General features: G+C 45.7%; 1 protein-coding gene across 2 annotated transcripts in view; it reads right to left on the minus strand.

Moving 5' to 3' along the window:
• Nucleotides 1-23,874, minus strand: part of LOC147722556 (serpin B10-like) — a 206,064-nt gene that overhangs the window by 12,485 nt on the left and 169,705 nt on the right. The window contains exon 8 of one of the 2 annotated variants that reach the window (XM_086965091.1): nucleotides 19,631-20,262. The exons of the other annotated variant lie outside the window; for it this stretch is intronic. Within the exon in view, the coding sequence (XP_086821217.1) occupies nucleotides 19,858-20,262 (405 nt within the window). The 3' untranslated portion in view covers nucleotides 19,631-19,857. Of the gene's footprint in view, nucleotides 1-19,630; nucleotides 20,263-23,874 lie in introns of those variants that run through there. 2 annotated transcript variants of the gene reach the window in all.

Consider the following 23,874-nt stretch of genomic DNA (forward strand, 5'->3'; position numbering starts at 1 on the left):
GACAGACTTCTGCCTCTCGACGGTGTTAATAGGCAGTAGAACATAATCAGCAGAGTGGCCCCGCCGCGTGGCCCCTCCCGAGGTCACCTGGTCCCCCTGCCGCCACCACCTGCTCGTCGCCGCCTTGCCTCCACTGTGCCCCTGACTGCGTTCATCTCCCTGCGTTTGTCTGTGTCGTTGCCGCCTTGCCTCCGCTGTGCCCCTGATTGTCCGCGTTCGTATCCCTGCATTGTGTGTGTGTTTGCCCGCTGTCCCCCTGACTCTGTGCCCCTGTTTGCCCGCTGTTTAGCCCCCTGCCTTTGGTTGTACCTTTGCCCCCTAGCGCTTCAGCCGCTGCTCCACCCCGCTCCCTGCCGCTGCTCCCCCGCGGCCCCGCCCCCTCGCCATCAATGCCCTCTCCCATTCGCCACCCCGCTCCCACCTCCCAGCTGCTCCTCCCTCCCACTGGGCACTTAAGGACTCGGCCGGGCGACGGGGAGCTGTGACCAGCCTGAACTCGTCAGTGCCGGTCGCTCAACCCGCCTCGTGGCCCCTCTTGAGGTCACCCGGTTCCCCTGCCGCCACCACCTGCTCGTCGCCGCCTTGCCTCCACTGTGCCCCTGACTGCGTTCATCTCCCTGCGTTTGTCTGTGTCGTTGCCGCCCTGCCTCCGCTGTGCCCCTGATTGTCCGCGTTCGTATTCCTGCATTGTGTGTGTTTTTGCCGCCTTGCCTCCACTGTGCCCCTGGTTGTCAGCATTCCTATCCCTGCGTGTGTGTGTTTGCCCACTGTCCCCCTGACTCTGTGCTCCTGTTTGCCCGCTGTTTAGCCCCCTGCCTTTGGTTGTACCTTAGTCCCCTAGCGCTTCAGCCGCTGCTCCACCCTGCTCCCTGCTGCTGCTCCCCCGCGGCCCGCCCCCTCATCATCTGGGCCCTCTCCCATTCGCCACCCCGCTCCCACCTCACAGCTGATCCTCCCTTGCCCCGCCCCCTCCACTCTCCACTTATGGCAGAGTCCACGCGTACGCGCAGCGTTCACATGCAGCGGGCGCGCCGATTGTGCGCCGAAGGAGCGCCAAAGGCAAGCCCGTCTGCGCCCGCCCTGCCTGGACCGCGCCCAGCGCCAGACCCCCTGGCCCCCGCAGATGCCAGCCCACCCACCGGACTTACGACGCCACCACCCTCAACGCACTCAACACCGGCCGGACACCCGGCTGCTACCGAGCCACCCCAAGACGCACCCACGGACCCTTCACCTGCCTATCCTGCAATTTTTCTTGCATCCGGTCCTGTACCGCACCTGCCAAGCCGAGCACCAGCAGCAACCACCTGAAGTGCATCCTGCTCAACACCCGCTCCATCCACAGACACGCCGAGGAACTCTGGAACCTGCTCGATACCACATCCCCAGACGTCGCCTTCCTCACTGAAACATGGATGAACGCCTCCTCAGCGCCCGACATCGCCATCGCCATCCCGGACGGATACAAGATCACCCGGAGGGACCGCGTCAACCAGACAGGAGGAGGCATCGCCATCGTCCACAAGAACACCATCAGCATCACAACCAACTCCGACGACACCCTCACAACCGCCGAACATCTTCACTTCCAGATACACACCGACCCCAAGACCACACTCAGAGGCACCCTCATCTACAGACCCCCAGGACCTCGCACACAATTCAGTGAAGACATCGCAGACTTCATCAGCCCGCACGCCCTCGCCTCCGCTGACTACATCCTCCTAGGGGACCTCAACTTCTACCTGGAGAACAACAACGACAACAACACCACCACCCTGCTGGACAACCTCGCCAACCTCGGACTCAAGCAACTGGTGAACACCCCCACCCACTACGCCGGACACACGCTTGACCCAGTCTTCTCCTCCAGCAAGTACATCTCCTTCAGCCACTCCACCGGACTCCACTGGACAGACCACAGCTGCGTCCACTTCAGCTTCAGAAAGACCACGACTCACCACCACCTGCACCAGGTTTGCCGTAGGAGCTGGAACAATATCACCACCGACCAGCTCACCACATCACTGAGCCAGAACCCTCCCGCCAGCTCTACGGACCCCAACCAAGTAGCCAACAACCTCACACAGTGGATCACCAACTGCGTTGACGACCTCGCACCTCTGAAAAACCATCCCAGCAGGCCCGGCAGCAAGAAAGCCTCCTGGTTCAACGACGACCTCAAGAACTCCAAGAAGAACTGCCGTACACTCGAGAAAGCATGGCAAAAAAACCTGACTACAGACAACATGACCGCCCTCAAGCACACCACCCGCAAACACCACCAGTTGATCTACACCACCAAGAAGACAGCATTCAAGGAACAAATCAACAACAACGCACACAACAGCAAGGAACTCTTCAGCATCGTCAAAGAGCTCTCCAACCCCAGCGCCGGAAACAACGACATCACCCCCTCGCAAGACCTCTGCGACTCACTCGCCTCGTTCTTCCACAGCAAGATCGCCAACATGCACAACAGCTTCGGCACACATACCACGCACCCAACCACCGAACCGACACCCCCCACGACCACCCTCCGCGACTGGACCCCGATCAGCACCGAAGACACCATCCACACGATGAACACCATCCACTCCGGATCACCAAACGACCCATGCCCCCACCACGTCTTCAACAAGGCCGACTCCGTCATCGCACCCCAACTCCGGGACATCATCAACTGCTCCTTCAGCACCGCCACCTTCCCGGAGAGCTGGAAGCCTGCCGAACTCAGCGCCCTCCTGAAGAAACCATCAGCAGACCCTGCCGACCTCAAGAACTACCGCCCCATCTCGCTCCTTCCCTTTCCAGCCAAAGTCATCGAGAAGACCGTCAACAGACAGCTTGCCACCTTCCTCGAGACGAACGGATCCCTCGACCACTCGCAGTCCGGCTTCCGCGCCAACCACAGCAGGAGACCACCCTCATTGCAGCCACTGATGACATCCGAGCCCTGCTTGACAACGGGGAAACAGCGGCCCTCATCCTCCTGGACCTCTCCGTAGCATTCGATACTGTCCGCCACCGCACCCTAGTGGAGCACCTCAGCAACATCAGAATCCAAGAGAAGGCACTAGAGTGGATCATCTCGTTCCTCACAGGAAGAACCCAGAGAGTCCGCCTCCCCCGTACAGATCTAAGGCCACCAAAGTCATCTGCGGCGTACCACAAGGATCATCACTCAGCCCCACCCTCTTCAACGTCTACATGAGCCCCCTCGCAGCCATCGCACGACAACAGAACCTCAACATCATCTCCTACGCCGACTACACCCAGCTGATCCTCTCCCCCACCAGCGACCCAGCCACCGCAAGAACCAACCCACACGAAGGAATGAAAGACGTAGCCGAGTGGATGATGAACAGCCGCCTGAAACTGAACTCAGACAAGACGGAAGTCCTCATCCTTGAATCATCACCCTCCGCCTGGGACGACTCCTGGTGGCCCCCTGCCCTGGGCAGCGCACCCAAACCAACGGACCACACACGCAACCTAGGCTTCATCCTGGACTCCTCCCTCTCGATGACCAGACAAGTCAAAGCAGTCTCATCATCATGCTTCAACATCCTGCGCATGCTCCGAAAGATCTTCCGATGGCTCCCCACCGAAACCAGGAAGACGGTCACACAGGCACTTGTCACCAGCCGACTGGACTTCGGAAACACCCTCTACACCCGAACCACAGCCAAACTCCAGAAAAAAGTCCAACGCATCCAGAACGCCTCCGCACGACTCATCTTGGACATCCCCCGAAACAGCCACATCTCCGGACACCTGAGAGACCTCCACTGGCTCCCCGTCAGCAAGAGAATCACGTTCCGACTTCTCACCCACGCACACAAGGCCCTCGACGACCTGGGCCCCAGGTACCTCAACAACCGCCTGACCTTCTACACTTCCACCCGCCAGCTACGATCGACCAGCCACGCCCTCGCCACCGTTCCACGCATTCGAGGAACCACCATGGGAGGAAGATCCTTCTCCTACCTGGCAGCCAAGACTTGGAACTCCCTCCCCATCCACCTCCGTCTGACCCAAGACCACCTCTCCTTCAGGAAGCAACTCAAGACTTGGCTGTTCGAGCAGTAGCGGACCCCCCTCCCCCAAGCGCCTTGAGACCCTCTGGGTGAGTAGCGCGCTATACAAATCCCCTGATTGATTGGTTGAGAGTTAAAGTCTGAAGCATTGTTTTTTCTAGGAAGCAGGTATTGGCGGCAATTTTCACCCGAGTGGGCTGGGTATGCTCAGACCTGAGTCCCAGGCTCTCCACATCACTGGAGTCAAGCTATCCAGGCTGAAGAAGGCTGATAGCCAGAAACCGGTCCTTGGATGCTTGATTCCGGTCTAGGAAAGACATGGCTTGGTAGTTCGGGCTGGACTGTTCCCATGAGGCACAGGGTTAAGGCTGATTTGCATATAGCCATTGTCTGACCTAGGGTGGTGTGGGGTGCAAATAAATGATGGATTTAGGCCCAGATCTTTGTACTGGGGTGAATGTAAGCCATTGTTCTGCATTCTGTCCATCAACTGTGTTTTTTGCAATTTTCACCCCGAGTGGGCTGGGTATGCTCAGATGTGAGTCCCAGGCTCTCCACATCACTGGAGTCAAGTTATCCAGGCTGAAGAAGGCTGATAGCCAGAAACCGGTCCTTGGATGCTTGATTCCGGTCTAGAAAAGACATGGCTTGGTAGTTCGGGCTGGTCTATTCCCATGAGGCACAGGGTCAAGGCTGGTTTGCATATAGCCATTGTCTGACCTAGGGTGGTGTGGAGTCCAAAAAAACGATGGATTTAGGCCCAGATCTTTGGACTGGGGTGAATGTAAGACATTGTTCTGCATTCTGTCCATCAACTGTGTTTTTTGCAATTTTCACCCTGAGTGGGCTGGGTATGCTCAGACGTGAGTCCCAGGCTCTCCACATCACTGGAGTCAAGCTATCCAGGCTGAAGAAGGCTGATAGCCAGAAACCGGTCTTTGGATGCTTGATTCCGGTCTAGGAAAGACATGGCTTGGTAGTTCGGGCTGGACTGTTCCCATGAGGCACAGGGTCAAGGCTGATTTGCATATAGCCATTGTCTGACCTAGGGTGGTGTGGAGTGCAAAAAAAACGATTATTGCACCAATCCATAATTTTTCTGTGGCTAGAAGAGTGTTTAGGAACTTCCGTCATGTTTGAAAATGAATCGCTCATGTATTAACTGCATCTTCAGAATGGAAATCTCATTTAAAGGAGACACTGCCTGCTGTCAAGTATGAAGGCGCAGGACTTCCATTGTTATTTTTGGTCTTGGCTTGCTCCTGTATGTCACTGACCGTCGCAGTCCCTGCGGGCGGGGGGAGAAAGAAAATGGAGCTCGGAATAAGGCAGGGGAGAAGGAAACGCGGAGTCGGTCGTGAGTGTTCTCACGGCTTCGGTACGGACAGGCTCTGCGGCCTGCAGAGAGACAGATGGGTAGGGCACCATGAACATTGACGAGAGTAACTGTTTGTGGAAATAAGCGAAATACACATTGACTAGTCTATACAGCAAATTGTTCCCTCATTGTGGGAGTGAAATGTGGCGACTTTTTCTTGATCAGTGTTGGTCTGCAGTCAGACTACTTAATTAATCTGTCCTTTATTGTCAGTTCGGCGTAAAGCGCTTCAACGCCTACTCAAGGGTGGTAAGCATTATATAAATGCTAATAAAAAAATCCAAGCGAACATATTTATGCGTGTTAAGAACTCTCGGAGACAGTGAGGAGAAAACGAGTTCTTTATTTAATTAACACCAACACAGGCTCCGGGACGGAGCTCAGGAATGCGCCGCAGCGTCCGGTCATCAGCTGTCAACTGTCAACCAAAGCCGGTGACGTTAGCAGCTGGTGAGGGAGCGGGCTGTACGGTGTCCTCGCAGGGACATAACGGCAAGGCTTAAGGTGTCCTCGCAGGGACACATGTAATGAACATAACACATCTTCCCCCGAAAGCGAAAGACGGAGGAGAAAAAAAACAGGGGGAAAGGGGGGAGATGTAAGGAGGAAGGGGCTGGATAAGCGAGAACCAAAGATGATGTACTTTAACGTATATAATAAGTTAGTCACAGATATAGTCAGACAGTTTCACAGGCAATAGCACCCTTCTTCCAACTCTGCTGGTAAAGACCGGTGTGGTATCCCATAACTCAGGAATAGAAGGCAGCTGTTTTCTAACCCCCCCAGTGGTGTTGTCCTGGTGGGAAAACTGTACACGGTTCTCAGGAAGAGACCAAACTCTTTGGGACGAGGCAGTCGCAATAATGGTGGGCTCTGGATCAGATTCGCAGTCAGATGAATCTGAGAAAGATTTGCTGTTTTTACCCACCCGCATTTGTTCTTGATAGGGTGCCTCATCTGTGGGCATGGCTGTTTTCCCTGATGCATGTCTGCATATTGATAGGGCGGAAAAATGCCACACTCTTTCCCTCGCTTAGCAGGGCTGAGTTGCAGTACAATTTCCGTACCTTCAAGGGTGGCGGAGAATCTGTCCTGTCATTTGCTCACTTGTCCGCTCTTCTTTACCTTAACGATGTCCCCTACTTTGAGTTGTACTGGTTTACACCCATGCTTCTGATCAAAACGTATCTTGTATTTGCTCTGAGTCTGCTCAACTTTTCTTCTTGCTTGTTCGGCAGACCAGTGTACTCTTTTTGCGGCCTTGCACCAATCTACATTGTCTTTTGTTAGGGGAGTTCTGCCCCGCATGAGTACGAACGGGCTGTGTCCAGTTGCATCGTTGGGGTGATGCGGTACGCTCATACAGTTTTAAGTATTTCTTGCGTCCAACGTAGCCTGTTTGCATTGGCTAATTGGATGATTCCTTTTAGGACTCTATTAAACCTGTCTACTGCCCCGTTACCAGCTGGGTGGTAGACTGAGGTTGTCTTGTGTACGATTTGATTTCTTTCTGTGTACGCTTTGAACACATCCGACATGAATTGTGGTCCATTGTCGCTGATAATTTGTTTTGGTAGACCCTCTCTTGTGAACACACCATCGAGGAATTCCACAATGTTTTTTGAATCAGGTGTAGTAAGAAACTCGACCTCGGGCCACTTTGTAAATATGATGACAACAATATACCATTGATCATCAAGTTCCCTAACTGGTCCCATTATGTCCACCGCTACCTTTTCCCATGGCATGGAGGGGCAAGAGACAGGTTCGAGTGGAGGTCTGAGCGTGACTTGTGTCTTGTCTGAGTTTACGCACTTGTTACATTCCCTGACCAACCTTTTCAACTGCGGTGCTAACTCCTGGCCACCAGTAGCTTTCCTTTACTCTGCTTTTAGTCTTTACTATTCCCAAATGTCCTTCATGACATAGGTCCAATATTTTTTTCCTTAATGTTATGGTGGGCACTGCTCTACCACTCCTCAACAGTAAATTCCTTTCGTAAGATAGATCATCTTTTACTTTGAAGTACTATCTCAAAGTTTCATAGAGTGCGTTTTTGCATTTCCACCCTTTCTGTACCATATCTATCACCTTGCACAGTTCAGTGTCTTTCTTCAATTCTGCTAGCCATTCTTCTTTGGAAATACCCTTGAAGCTCTCATTTATGCTTGCGACGCATGTATCCTCATCTTCTGTGGAGTGTTCTTGACTTGGACTACTGACTGGCATTCTACTTAGAAAGTCTGCTACTATGTTCTTCACACCTGGTACATAATGAATGGTGTAGTTGTAATCAAATAAACGCATAGATAATCATGCTAACCTGGGAGATGCTGCATACATGCCTGCTGTACTGAATACTTTAATGGGGGGTTTGTGGTCTGTGCATAAGGTGGCCTTGTTCCCCCACACAAATTGACGGAAATGCTCTAACGCCCATACGCACGCCAGTGCCTCTTGTTCGATCACAGAAAATCTTTCTTCAGTTGGTGTTAGTGATCGTGATGCGAATGCTATTGTGCTTTCTATTCCATTACTGTCTTTCTGGGTCAGCACAGCACCCAGGCCCTTTGAACTTGCGTCTGCGGTTATAGTGCTATTTAGTGATGGGTCAAACCCTTGTAAAGGCATGCTTACGCAAAGTTCTTTTTTAAGATACTTGAATGCATTGTGACAAGCATCACTCCATTCGAATTTGACTTTCATTTTGAGTAACTGTCTCATTTCATAGGTTCTGCTCGAAAAGTTTTTTATAAATTTTGCGTAAAACTCCAGAAGGACCGTAACTCATCTTTGTTATTAGGTACAGGTGAGTCTTTGATGACTTGTAGTAGTTCTTTTTTTGGGCTGATACCCTCGCTATTAATTTCATGACCTAGATAGTTTATTGAGTTACATGCAAATTTGCATTTTTTGTGTTCTGCAGTAAGTCCCTTTGAGTCTCAAATATTGAGTACCTGTTCAACCTTCTCATCATGTTCCCCTCTTGACTTACCCATTACAAGGACGTCATCTTGGAATATTAATATCCCGGAAATACCTTTAAAGATATTGCTCATCAGCCGTTGGAACATCGCGGACGCTGATGCCAGGCCGAACGGAACCCTTGTGAATTGGTAGCACCCGAAGGGTGTGATGAAGTCTGTACGTTTTTTACTGTCACAATGTAGCGGAACCTGGTGATAAGCTACCTTTAAGTCAATCGTAGAGAACCACTTTACACCCTTGGTGGTTGCCAACATTTCGTTGATCTTTGGAAGGGGAAATTGTTCGACCACAGTGTTCTTGTTTAGGTCGCGTAAGGTCAATACAAAGTCTCAAACTTCTGTTGAACGTTTGGCTACAACTAAAGGTGCAATCCACTCCTACGCCTCCACCTGTTCAATAATCCCATCTTCAAGTAGTTTCTCCAATTGTGTTTTCACTTCATCTCTTATTGAAAATGGAAGATTTTTGACCTTGTGTACAGTGGAGTTGGAATTTGCTTTGACCTGGATCTTATGTTGATATCCTTTTAATGCGCCAATTTTGCCATTAAACACCTTGCTGTAATTGCTCATCAGGGTTTTCCCATAATCGTCTTCACTTTGTATGACAAGGACTGGTTCATCCTTGCTTGGGTTGAGAATTATCCCCAAATGTCCTTGATACATCCATCCTAGGACGGAAGGACCAACAGCGGATATGTATAATTTGCAAACCGACTCTCTTCCTTTGTATTCGAAATTTGTTTTTTTAAAACCATACACCTGTAAAAGATTTTATTTTAATTTCAGCTTGGTCAAGATCATTTCCAATGCAAGGTGAGAATTTCTCTTCCCATGTTTTTTTGTTCACAATAGTATAAGGGGATCCCGAATCTGCAACAATGTGGATTCTTACTCCACCTATAGTCATCTCACATATTGTTTTTTTCTTATTATTACTTGTTCTGTCATTAATTTCATTGACTTGTTGATCCTCAATGCTAAGTACACATATGTCTACGTCTTCTTCATTATGCACCCTTATGTTGTCATTTTCGTCGTCATATACAACACGAAATGAGCGTGCATTCCTCCTGTGGCACACCTTTTGAAAATGACCTACGACGCCACAAAATGTGCATTTAACGCCTCTAGCGGGCAGCTCTTGTCATTTGCCCAGTGTGAATTGCTTCCACACCTGTAGCAAACACCTCTTCTCGTTGCTTCTTTACCTACTGTATCTAGACCTTTGTGTGGTTGTGTTTCCCTTTTGAGTAGGGTTGTGTTTTGTTTGGATCACTCTGCTCACTGTTTTTTCATCTTTCTTTTCCTTAGATTCTGAGATAACTGCTTTTGCACAACGCCTTGTCAATTCTGCCTTCCTTGCAATATCAATTATGTTTTGCAAGGGATACTCCCCTTTAGCCCATAAATTGTCTTGTATGTCAGCATTAGACCCCTGCATGACAATTTGATCTCTTATAAATTCGTCATGCAGAGTTCCAAAACGACAATTAAGGGCTAATTTTTTCAGTGCGGACACATAGTCATCAACAGACTCTTCCTTACCCTGCTTCCTATGGAAACATGTTTATCTGTCCACACCTACGCATACAGTGGGTTTATAGTATGTATTAAGGTTGTCAATCGCATTGGCATAAACATTATCCTCACTTTCTCCCCTGGCCTTTTCGTTAATTTTTTTGTATACCTTGATGCCACCGGCACCTAAGCAATGTAGCAGTAGGTTGAGTTTCTTTTTTAGGGAGAACTCATCATCATCATCGAATTGTGAAATGTAATTTTCAAAATACTCTCTCCACTCTTCCTATTTGATCACTGGATCACCCACACCAAGTAGTAAAGCTTGCAATGGGGAGAGATTCCACAAGTATCCTGATGCCATACTTTAATTTCTTGTATTATTCAAGCTAAATGTAGATTTCTCAGTGCCCACTATTTTTCATAAATTGCCTATGTTGTTATAATGTTTATAGTTGCTCCATCTGTAGCTATTCTGTTAGCACTTTATTGTTCACTAGTCTCAAGTCTTTTTCTACAATTGACTCGTGTATAAGAACTGCACTCTATTTTTCGAGAGGGCGGAATGGGTAGGTAAAGCACGGTTGCATATAGTCCTCCGGGGGCACTGCAGAACGAATATAGCCGTACAGTGGCAATCCACGCTGGTCTTTACTTCGCGAGAGGAGGAACGTAGCTGTCATTTTTTCTGGAACAAAATCACGTCTACACGTTTGGATATCCTGTAATGGAACCAACTCGTTAAATATAGACGGTGTGGGGACCATTTTTGTTGGGTATACGGTCTTAACATAGGCAAAACGTAGGCTTCGTTTTGGAATGGTTTTTTTTAGACGATAAACGTAGGCCTGCCACCTTGGACGAAAATTTTGCTCAGTCATTAAAGTGAGTGCCTGAGATTGATCCTTTCTTTGACGAGGGTAGTGCAAGGCTGTGTTATTTCACAGGAGCATGTGTTGCTGGCCTCTTTTTTGGTTCCTATTTCTATTTGACCAAAAAAAACATTTCTGCTAATCTGACCTGAATAATTTCATGTTAGAATACTGATAGCGGCCATCTTGGATTGGAGCATTTTTTATTAGGTTTAAAGCCGTACTTGCGCCCGTTTTTTAAAAATTGTAACATTTTCTCAATTAGTCTGACATCTCTTTCTATGCTGTCAATATCTCGTAGAGGTTGACGGACAATATTCCAAGAGGAGGATGACCACACAACTCGTGCTAGCTTCCCTGATGGCCAGACTCAGCAACGTGAGGTCTTACCAATGTGCTTTGCTGTTAGCTGCAGTGTTGGCAGTGTGTGCTTTCTATTACTTTGGAGCTGAGAGGGAGAACTTCTCCAGCACCACCAAGAGGATAAAAGGGAACCAGGATGCCCAGGTTACCACCTATGACTTAGAACTTTCCTTCTCTGATGCGAGGCTGGGGGGGGGCAGCAACATCGATGGAAGCCATACTCCTTCCAAGAGCAAGGGTCTGGATAGCAGCAACAGAGGCATGGGCACGGATTACCATCTGCTTATGATGTTCACCAAGGTGGAGAGAAAACCAGGTCCTCAGGGAGATGTTTCAGGTGGCAATCAGCTCACTGGTTAAAGATGCCAAATTCAAAGCCTGTGAAGTGCTGACCGGCTCTAAGCCACAGCAACCTGCTTACTCCCTGTCTCTAATCTTTGCCCCGCTCTCACCCATGCTTCCGGTGCCCTCTGCCTGTCCGGCTCTAAGCCACAGCACCCTGCTTACTCCCTGTCTCTACTCTTTGCCCCGCTCTCACCCCGTACTTCCGGTGCCCTCTGGCTGTTCGGCTCTAAGCCACAGCACCCTGCTTACTCCCTGTCTCTACTCTTTGCCCCGCTCTCACCCCCTGCTTCCGGTGCCCTATGCATGTCCGGCTCTATGCCATAGCACCCAGTCTGTAATCTCTGCCCCTGCCCCTGCTCTCATCCCTGTCTGATGCAATGAGGTGAACACTGCTAGTAATCTTGCATATGGTAGCCAAAAATGTAATCTTGTCTGATGGGGTCACTAGTACAATACTAAAATATGAGTAGTAGTGAAATCTTTATTCGGTTGTACAAGCAACCATAAAAGACCCAACAAATATCCATAAAACCACACAAATATCACACATGTACATAAAATACCACTTTAAAGCTAAATATGATAAAAACAACTTGTAACAAGGAAGCACCTAATACATTAATGTAATACTGATTCCATTCTTGAGCACCTGAACGCCAGAGCTGCACATAAAAAACTGACCACAGCGAATAAGACATATTCATCTGGAAGCAGTTGTAAGTACATTTGAGCGGGTAATACTTGGGTAAAATTTAGTGTCTTCAACTATGGAATCACACCTAAATGTCTGGTGCATCTCAAAACCCTCAGGAATTATATAAATTCCTTGTTAGTTGGGAGACTGTAACCCAGTCTTCATCTTGTGTCATGCTTTTGAACAGGAGCAGCCCAATTACCTCCGTATCCATTACCATTTACATATAAATGTGCAGAGGTTCCAAGTAGAACAATAGTAATTGGTGTAAAGAGCAGTCATATTCAAATTCAGGAAATCAATAAAGGTTGGGAGACCGGTAATGACACTCATTTCGCAAGTGGGTCCTCCTGCCTTTCTTATAAGTTTTTCAAAAAGCTTTTCAACACATTTTAGAATCATCTCTTTGTGAATTCTTTCTTCAGGTTTCAATTCTTAACCAATGTTTAAACTCCGCTTATTTGATTAAGGCCCAGTGTTTCTGTGCACTTAAGTAAGTGTGATCCCAGTTGGTTTGGCTCTGTTAAAGTCTCAATCCTGTGCCTTCCTTCTTATGGAATTTGTTTCCTTTTTTTTAACCCCTTAAGCGTTGCCGTCGGCCAACGGCCGACGTCAACGCTACCTCCCCAGTGCTGCGAACGACTGTTGGCCGACGAGCCAGCGCTCGTTATTCGAACGTTCAGCACTGGGTGCTGAACGTTCGACGCAGCAAAGGAGTTAACATTAATCATGCCACTTTACGTTTTTTGCAGACCCCTTTAGCTAGTTCAAGTTAAGTGGGTAACGCATATATGAGTTGCTTTTGTTGCTTAATTTCCTGCCAATATTTGCTACTTCTGGTTTTCACGCCATTGTCTCATTTTAGAATTTCTGCTCTTGCTCTAATAAACTAGCTTTGTCCTGATGGTGACTCTTATAATGCCCTTGGTCAGACTATTCCGATAAGTGGAATATAATAGCTGCTAAATTGTATTAGGTTACTGTATCATCAGGAGTGGAATAATTGTACCTACTACAGAATTTAGTTATATGTTCCATTATGTTTTGCTCTTTTATGCACATCATTGCACTATTTATCTTTCACTCACTGTGTGATCACATTAGCACTATATACAGTATATATGTACCAAATTGTAAATACGATACTCTTTGAATGATATATAAGTGGGTCCACCCTTTTAGCTACTACCATTTGATTTCCTGAGTTTGAATGCAATTGTTCTATACTCCAGTTATGATTGTTTCACTCAGCAGCGGCTCCTCCGCTAAGGCAGAGGAGCGTCGCCCCACTGCTCTGCGAGCATTTTCAAAAAGGGAAAAATTAGCTGATAATAACCCAATGTTATTATCATTTTATTTGTCCGTCCTTGCTCAACTTACATTTTAGGTGCTGGCAGGGCTGGGCTGTCACAGGAGCAGGGGGATGAGTTGTGGGCATTCTCTTAAGTGCACATGACGGTTTGGCTGTCTGTCTTGGGCCAGGCAAACAGTCATGCGCACTAAGCATGTTCCACACCCAGCTGTAATGCACAGCCTTGGTGGAGAACGTGCACAGGCTCCCTGTCTGAGCGCCAAACCATGGCACTCACCAATCACAATGCTGCTGTCATGCTGGTGACAGCACTGTGGTAACTGGCTAGGGGAGTCTGGGAGCCTGTGTGCTTCCTGCTTCAGGAGTCGACCAAATGGGGACGAGAGGCGGCGGCTGGCCAGCAGGTAAGTGACTTTTTAAATGTTTTTCATCCCCCCTTGCCACCCCTTTAAGTAGCAGCTGCCACTTGTTCAACTAGAAACCTCTGTTGCACATTTATATACTTGACCAGGGAGAATCAATTCTCTAATCTGCCATATAGTTAGGCTATTCTTTCAATGCTCGCAATCCAAGCACATAGGATGTGAGTACAATAACCCGGTTGTGGGACTGAGGCCGGGAGGCTACTTACTTGTTATCAGAAGGAGGGAAGAAGGACCTGCCTGGCACTATTTATTTAAAAATGGTATACTCATTATCGCATCCAAGAGTCTAGAAGCCGGTACCTGAACGATAATTCCACAGAAAGAAGATCATGGCTCATTATAAAACGGGATCTGAAACTTAACAAACTATTGTTTCAAGGCACTGTCCCTCTGGCCCAGCTTTTCTTTCTTCCAAAACCTTAGAAAGAAATTAGGAAAGTACATCTCAGCTTTGTTTCCCTGGTTAAACGCAACTCTACTTTTCTGCTTTTTTCATACATTCCACTGGGAGACAGAATAGTTAACTTCCTTTACGACGGACTTAATTTCTCATCAGATTCCCAGGACTTTAACACAATCAAGATTTTTACATCGAATATATTGACATTCCATATAAATCCTTTCCACCTCATCCCGTGTTATTCTTACTAAAGGAAAGATGCTGGACTCTCAAGAAGTACAAGCTCTTCTTCAGCCGTTAGGAGTAGAACAGCTTGTACCTCATACTCATGATTTCATTAGCATGCTTTTCACCGTTCAGCAGAAAAACTAAAACATTTGACCTGTCATCAATTGAAGATATCTTATGGTATTTGTTTATGCAGGCATTTTAACATGGAAACTATAGTGAACTCAGGATACTTTTCTCTGCCAAGATTGGCTAGAATGTCTCAACCTCAAAGACACAGACCTCACATTTCCTATTCAACCTCATAGGAAATGTCTTCAGTTTCATTTACCAGGTCTCCTCTTTTTATGCCAGGCTATTGTCAACTCTGTGGATCTTCGGAAAGTTGATGAAACCTCTTGGTTTATTTCTCTGGAGCCATGCATCTCCATGAGCATATATGTGTAGGTGATATGCTTTCATAAATCAGTATTGGGAAGGCCTTTTTTTCTCATCCTCAGTTATCTTCAATACTCCTTTAAAACGTGGGTTGGGTTGATCTATTGGGAGAAGTCAGAGACCTCCCCTTCCAAGAAAGAAGATCTCCTGGACTTTCTTATAGACTTGGATGGAAAAAGTCAGTCTGCAATTACAGTACAATGTTACAAAACAGTGCTCATAAAATTTGAAATTTCAGATGTTCCAAAATATATCAAGAATCTCACTGAGGATTCTTTCCAGAGATATCAGTCAAGTCTTCTATTCCTATAAGTCTTCTGGGTTTGTAGCACCTACAGAGAGCTCCAACATCCGAGAAAGGGCCTATCTTACTTCATTTGTATCAGTCTAGTAAGCAGGAATGAATGACAATGGTGGGTGAATCACCTAGATGCCTGGAAAGGCAGAGCTATCTTAAGCATCAGCCCAGAACTAGTCTTATAGTACAATACAATCAACCTAGGTTGGGGAGCCAGGCTAGAGGAACATGATCCTATGGGAGTAGGTCCAATTGCACATAACAGCTTTCTGGAGTTCATTTGCTGCCCAGACTTTTCTAAAATGAAGAAACAAGTGTTCAACACTTCTCAGGGTGGATAGTCAATCGGTAAGAGTGAGGAGAACCACATTTGCGTCTAGAGGGTTTTGTGAATTGTATGTCCAAAAACTATAGTTATTGAATACCTTCCAGGAGTTCACAATTGCATAGCAGACGTCATTCAAGGCATTTCCTATACTTTGACAACTAGCTTCTCAATAATGTTAGTTCTTCAACTTGCTCGGGGTCCTTGTCTTATAAACCTCTTTTTATTCCACTTAAACACCCATGTCTCTTTTTTAGCTAAAAATCAAATAAAGGTGCCCTAGAGTCAGATATTTTCTGTCAAGATTAGTCTCACATCCTAAACTATGTTTTACCTCCATTTCCAATGACCGATTCACAAAGGGCCTCCGCACTCATAGTGGAAACCCAGCAAACGTAGTGGGGGCCCGTACTCATGGTGGGCTTCCCTACTGCAGTTACCCATTGCGGACGTTCCGCCGCGAGGGCTCTGTTACGACTGCAGGGCCTCCGTCATGAGTGCAGAGGCCCTCTGTGAACTGGCCCCTATAAGTCAGGGATTGGAAAGTTTCAGGTCATCTTGGTGAATCCTAGGCCTTTCACAACCAGATATTATCCTTATGCAGGACTCCTGGGCTCAAGGCACTTGTAAAGCTTACAAATTAACTTGAAGAACTTTGTGTAGCTAGTGTTGGTAAGGAGTTTCAATTCAATTTCAGTAGCTGCATCTTTTGTTCTCATTTTTAGGACACTTGTTATCTGACACTTTCTTAAAAGACCTAATGCTTGTGGAGTTACTTTTTCAGTGGAACATATATAGTTAATTGGTAAGTCAGTGGGTGTACATATGCTAGTTTGTAGACTCCTGACAGGTGTTCTGTTGAGTATTCCCTCAAATTATTTCTCTTTGGGACTTGTTCTTTGTTTTTGCTTTCTTTTTGAAGAGGCCCTATTGTACTTCCCTTAGATTAAAGATGACTTCAGTAAACCTGGTAACTTTGTTCTGCTTGGTAACATTCAAGAGATGTTCAGTTGTTAAGGATTTGGGTGTTGATCCTAGACAATGTCCCCATTATGGGGGTTATTTTCATATTTATAGAAACACCAACAGTACCACAGTAGTTATATTCTGTCCTTATTTCTCAGGAATATGAACTTCGTCTAGTGCAGTCAGGAAATGTTCTTCTTCCCGCCATATTATACCCTTTCAAAGACAACTTAAACAAGTGTCTTAACAAACCTTACATTAATGGGACAGATAAATTAAGCATTTGTTTCCTAGTGATGTCAAAACAAATTTAGACTATTGCTCTATAAGCACTGCAGCATCTGAAGCATTGTTTGTAGGTTCCAGATAGGAGTATATCCTGAAGGTAGGACATTGTCTTAGAAATCTGAACTTCTACACTTTTTTATTGCAAACCAGTAGCTCGCACTTCCACTTCTTTAGTGGTTATGCTTTACACAAATACAAAAGAAACCATGGGTCTTGCCTCAAAATGCAGATTTCTAATTAGTTTGTGTTTATGTCAGGAAATTCCTGATTTATTATGGACACTGAGGTGAGTATTATCCCAACTCTCCAACCCAGTAATCATATGCATCAGAGATCTTATTTGACGGAAAGGTGTTATGTCTCATGATCTTTCTGTTATTACCTATTGTGTTTTTCACTGTTCATCAGTTGTAACTCTTATCCACCTCAAGATGAGCAGCCTTACTGTTTTCAGCAGAGTATTATATATAGGGTGTACTGCACACAGGGATTACTTATTGCAATGACTTGAATGTTGGGCCCTTGGGCCATCCGGGCTGTTCAGATATAATAAAACAAGACTTGAGGTATAATACTTGCCTTCAAGTCTTAAATAAAAATCGGGACAAACTAGTAGTGAAAATCTGCATTTGAAATCGGGTTGAAGCTGGCCAAATGTGCTACTAGGGCAGGTGCTAAATAAGAAGAAAATCCTAGGAAGACCAATGAGGCTGGTTGGGAATGTAACACTGAATGGGAGAAGACAAGGGTAGACAAGGGTAGGGAGGAGGGCATAAGCCATGGATGCAATAAACAGTAGGCAAAGAAAAAAAGAAGAAAAGATGAAATTGAAAGCCAGGTTGTGGATTTTAGCCATTGAAAGTGAAGAGTGAGGGCACTTTTTTTAGATATCCATAAAGCTGGAAGTAGAAAATGCAAGACACCCCAGAAATGTGATGGGAGGAGAATAGAGAAGAATGGAAGTATACCAATTTCCAAAACAAACTTATGAATCTGACAAAAATAAAAAAACTTCTGGTCTTATCATGTGGTCTGGTGCACTCAAAAACAAATTTTAAGATCTAATCACCAAGCAGCATTACAATCAATCTTTCACCTCTGCTTCCACTACTTTTATGTTGAAGGGGACCTGACCTGGCAGTTTGGGCTGGACTGCTGGGGTAGGATCAATATGAATTTGCAAATGGCTGGTCTCTATCTAGAGTGGCATAAAGGTGTGCATACTAAATATCAAAGTCAGATTATCTAGGGTACTAAATATCAAAGACCTAATATTTCAACAAAATATTGACAGTAAAGTCTAGCTTTTCTATACCTAATTCCACATATATATGAACTTAATTGGTGTGTATATCTTTGGGGTACGTAAATGTGGAGCCAGTAATAGTAAGCATATACTTCCCTATATGCATCTACCTTTCAATATTTTGCCCCTCTATGTTCTGACCTTGATATTCTTGTATGCTGATATCCTTCATGTTGATATTCAGTAGTAAAACTGGCACAATGGACAAAAACCGATGAACTCGAGTGAGGTCTTGAACAATTACCAGTGGCTGATAATAATTCAAGATATCCATCTATCTCCTCGCTGTGCAACAGGGTGCCCTGATGTGGATCAGTTTTCACTGTGCTGGGGAACTCAATCTTCACCTCACTTATGAGGCCCAAGAAGGTTTACACAAGGCTGGTGTTGATTATGTTCCTGCCTGGAGGAGATGTGGCCTGATAGTTCAGCTGAATTGTTCCTATATGAGCAGAACTACGGCTGAATTACATGTGGGTGAGTTGAACAGTGGCAAAAAGATCTACTTGTGAAGTGGTCTAGAGCGGCTGATATGAATTCAAACATTACTTCAATCACTTACTTGTTAGTTGCAATAAATGACCTAGCTGTGTCAATAATGCCCAAATATGAAGGCCAACACTCAATATGCCGACAATTTCAAGCTGAACCTCATTAGCTTTACCCAGGTAAGTTGAAAACAGATAGGGTCTTTGAAACTGTCATTCTTCCTTATTCTTTGAGCCTGTGTCCGATTATTTGGGAGACGATTGATGGTGAAAGGAGCATTGTTGCTTCTATGGAATTATCCTTCTGAAACCAGTGATGTTTGGGGCAAATGGTATTTATTGCCAGGTCTCTAATGGTCACACATTACTTCATGTTCTTTCAGGTTAAGCTGAGTTTGAGATGGACAGATCCTATTGGAGTAGGACAAAAACTGATTTGTGCAGAGCTGGTCTCTGTCTGGAGTGATACAGTGAGCAAAAACACAATGGACGGGAATGTGACCAGATCCGATCTTTAACATCTGAGAAAATTCAAGCACTCCTTAATTCACTTTGTGTTTTTTTTTTTGCTTTTTCTGCAGTGAGAATAAATTAGGAACATTGCTATGTCTAGGTAACTCTTTAACTTTTGACTCAAATCTAAAGATGATCAGAAGGCTTTCTGTTGGTTGACGCTACACAATTACGTCAGCCTAATTTAAACCCTTTTCTACGCTGATGCAAACCTAAAGACATACATTTATCATGTTTTGTTCAATCCTATGATAATCTGGATATTTCCCATTTGCCTCAGAACAAATGTTTGTGTTTTGTGATCGTCCCAATTGTTTCTCTTTCCTATCAAGGTCAGTATAGCGACCACTTCTAACCCCAAATCCCACTGTGAATTGATCAGGATTAACTGAGCCTTTTGGACCCAGGTGGAAATCGACAATCAATAAAAATGAGAAGGTTATACAGTTTATTACCTAAAATGTCTTTATTTTGCAGAGACAATTTCATACAAAAACATCACCCAGTTGGTAGTCTGTTATTTGTCAGTGATGACAACAATGATAATGGAAACCTTAAATGTACTTTTTCTTTAGACCACTGTTAAAGCATGTAACGGAAATAGTACAAATTGCACATTGTTTAGACTCTTAACTGGGAAGGTGAGATTTGAACAGGGAAAGTGCTCATCCTACGGGGAACAGAATCTTCCACAGAAGAGGATGCTTTTTGTCTTGTTGTGTTGAATAAAGAATATAAAAGGATGGTCTGCCACAAACGTGGCAGACATTGGCATTGAAGTTAATTCCATGACCACACCAGTAGCAGCTGCTGCTTCAGTGCCCTTCTCATTCACCTCTACATAGGCCTTGTGCAATACTTTGGACACACAGAGGTTATTTTTTTGAGATATCCCTGAAAAATCAGCTTTTCCCCTGCTGAAAGCATCACTCATCCCCATGCCACCCAGGGTGTGTGCGAGGTCATCCATTTCTTCCATCTTGAACTTGGGCAGAGACACTTCGACATTTATTATATTCATCGAATCTGCTCTTGTCCAGTGTGATAATTGTTCATAGTTCAATCCATGTTCTAACTGCAAGGAAAGAAAATCAAGATCACTTCTGTATTCAACTGAAATAGTTGGTGGATGAGCGAATGGCTTGGCGATTGTGCAGGGGTATGACCGTATATGACAAAGAAGGCATCAGGCGGCTGTGCCAACTCTATACATGACAAGGACCACAGTAAGGAAGAGTTTATTCAGATCTAATGCAGTGTTAAAGACCTAGAACGGAAAGAGTCGCTGCCACCCAATACTAAATCCCACATATTACAGTTCTCCTAAAATCTGGTAAATTAAAAAAAAAGATGCCTGTCTGCTTTGGATGCAAATTTATATTGGTCAAGTATATTTAAGGGTTACACCGTAATTTAAGACTTACCTAGTGTGGAATAAGCAACAAGTTTATGGCAACAACATTGTTTTTGATCTTCCTAGCAATGTATCTTTAATCTGGGTCCAAGCTATGCACAGGCACTGCGGTGCAAGGCATTGCAGACTTCCGATTCCTCAATGACCACTTGCATTACACAGGTGAGTAAGAGGGAGGGACCACACACCAAGGCACAGTCAGGTTGAGAGGGCTTGGATTGCTTTTAGCAGTCTCAGCCAAACTTCCGCCAAGCCATCAAATTGGTCTCTGGCCACAGGTCCTGCAGGGGACCAGCCAATGCAGCACTGTTCCTTGCCAGACAAGCAGGGAGGACATACAGTTCACTCCCTCCATCCCCAGGGGTAGCCAGGTAGACTGCAGAAGCACTGCTCATGGTCACAACCCCCACACCACATTAAGTACTGCTCCCAGCACTGTTTCTCCCAACTCCCACACATCATAGCCTTAAACTAAGCCTAGTGGTGTCTCCGTGCAAGTCTGGTGTTTGGCCAGTACATGCAGATGAGGCTATTCCCCGAAAAGATCAGTGGCATGGTCTTATATCGGTGCCCCCCCCCCCCCCCCCCACACTGAGCTCCGGACACACATTAAAATTCTTTATTTACACATATTCTAAAATTTGACATTTCTAAAACATCCATCCTTATTTCTAAGCTACAAATATAGTTGAGGGACATTGTTAGGGACATATGCAGCAGCATTAATATTGATATTTCCAAATTGCTATTTTTACAAAATGGCAATTTGGAAATGGCAATTTATAATATATGTAAGTTTGACTTTTAAATTAGTGATTCCCAGTGGTTTACAAATCGAACTACCTCATAAATATTAATGAGGGAGGCCGCAATTTGTGAACCTCTAGGAATCACCGCCCTCACTGGGAAGGTGACCTGCTTGGGTCAGCAGACCACCATATCTGTGATTGTTCTTTAATAAACTATTTTTTCTACATGCAGCCCATTTCTTTTAAAGGAAACATGACTGCGTTAAAAAAAATAACTTTGTGTGTTTTTTGTTTGTTTAAGAGGAGGACTGCCTCCTCTTAAATAAACTATTTTTTTGCATTTACAAAAGGGAAGGTGTCCCTAGGTTGACCCATCCTCGTTTCGAATGTATTATCACTACACTTCTTTAGCCAGTAAATTATTAATGTTTTGTGACTAGAATCCGGTCGCAAAACATTATTACATATCATCGGACTTCGGCATTAATGCCAAATCGTTTATTAGCACAAAACAAAATTGCGATTCGTTAACTTGTTACTGAATCACAGTTCAAGTTTCATAATCCTTCTTTCAGTCGCACGGTGGCCAAACGGCCTGTCTGCAACTGTAAAAAAGCTTAATACGTGTGGCCCTTAGCGTTCTAGTTTTGTGTTTCCCAAATACATTTTTGAAATTAGACTTACACAATCCTTCAAAACAAAGACATAAACCGAAATAATGACTAAAACTTGTGCTATCCGGGGCACACAATTTACATTTAATAATGTTAAAATGACATTTCATGTAACCATTCCACAGAGTATAATGTAAACGGAATCAGAAAAATTTGAACAGAATCCATGAGGACAACATGGCACATAAGTTTCTAAAAAATTTTTTTTTAAAGCAGTCTTTATTTCGTAGATCACAGTTGACACAGCTTTTCTCATGCCCACATCCCTGAGGCCGGCAGCTTGTAAACACATGGTTAAGTACAGCAACCCATACACAGCTCTCACGCCTACAACCCAGTGGGCCGGCAGCATTACAAAACTTTACATCATCTGGACCAACGTGTCAAGCAGCAAACCAATTATGTTTGGTAAGTAAGCAGTTGTATTCTATATATCATAACAAAATAACTCCCTCCCCCCCCCCGCCCTACTCATTGTGCTTTGAACCCGTTCAGGATGTTACGCAGTTCCCACCGTGTCCGTGGCCTCACCACGCACCAGACTGCACCCTACCGGCTCAGCTTCCCTTCTCAAGTTATTAAAGGGTCTAATCCTACTAAAAGACCGCTGGGGCCATCACTCCACCCCTCTATCAAACATGTCACATGCCTCAGTGCCCCTGGAGGTCAGAGCCGCCAGAGCCCAACCAGCTCACAAATGGTTCCCAGATATCCACAGGTCTAGACCTGCTCGGCATTAGCTCCCAGTAAGTGGATAGCTGGTCTTTGCAATACACCACAGCATTCAACCACGCGGCCACCGCAGGAGGTTGTTGTTTGTTGCAGTGCATTGCCACTTGCTGCTTTGCCATCAATAACAACATGGCTGTCAGTTTCCTAGATCCCTTCGGAACTTCCAGTACAAACCCCAAGAGCGCAATTAGTGGGGTGGCCTGCAACTGATTCCCAGTGACGTGCCCAATTATGTCAAGCACCTTCTGCCAAAATTCCCCTATCTGTCCACAGTCCCACGATAAATGCATGAAAGTGGCGTTGTGCGCCCCGCACCTCCAACATTTAGTATCTGGATGAATGCCACTTCTATGCACCTGAGCAGGTGTGCGATATGTTCTGTGTAAGAAGTTAAAATGAATCAACCTCAGTCTATAGTTTGGTGAGAGATGTTCTAGTTGTGCACAACTAAACTGCCATTGCTTTTCCGAAATGGTGCTGTCGCTGTCTCTTTCCCACTCTTCCCTTGCCGTGGGGACAATAACCGGCGAGTCAGTTTGCGTTATACTGTATATACGCGTTATTAATTTCTTGGGGGAAGGGTTGGACAGAACATTCTCTAACGCTGACAGCACAGGAAGTTCCCCAGGAAAGGACTCATACCTGGCTCGGCACGTAGCTCTAATCTGATAGTATAAAAGCATATCTGACGCTGTTGGTGTCTGTGCGCTGCACATCTGCTGGAGTGTGAGGAATGAACCTTCTGGGAATAGATCTTTACCTTTCTCCAATGCATGCGCCCGAGCTCACTTCGCGGTCGCTTTGTCTGTTAACGGGGATATAAGCGGATTGCCTCCAATAGGCATAGAAGGAGCATACAAGTCAGTCTGCTGGGCTCTCCTCATAATCCCCGTCCATGCCCACCTCGTGGCCTCTACCGTGTCAATTTCCAAGTGGGGTCGCTTGTATGGTTGATATACTGCTGTGTTGAGTGGAGTGGGGGCTACTCTATCAATTTCTATCGCTACATGTGGTTGATAAGGCGTAGGTTGGTGCCAAAAATGTAGATATTGCGCCTGAGCGCTGTATGTGTATAGTTCAAAATCTGGCACTCCTAAACCTCCCTGTGGGAAGGGCAA

The sequence above is a fragment of the Lissotriton vulgaris genome, chromosome 4_1 (genome assembly GCF_964263255.1).
Source record: "Lissotriton vulgaris chromosome 4_1, aLisVul1.2, whole genome shotgun sequence".
In the NCBI taxonomy this organism is placed as follows: domain Eukaryota; kingdom Metazoa; phylum Chordata; class Amphibia; order Caudata; family Salamandridae; genus Lissotriton; species Lissotriton vulgaris.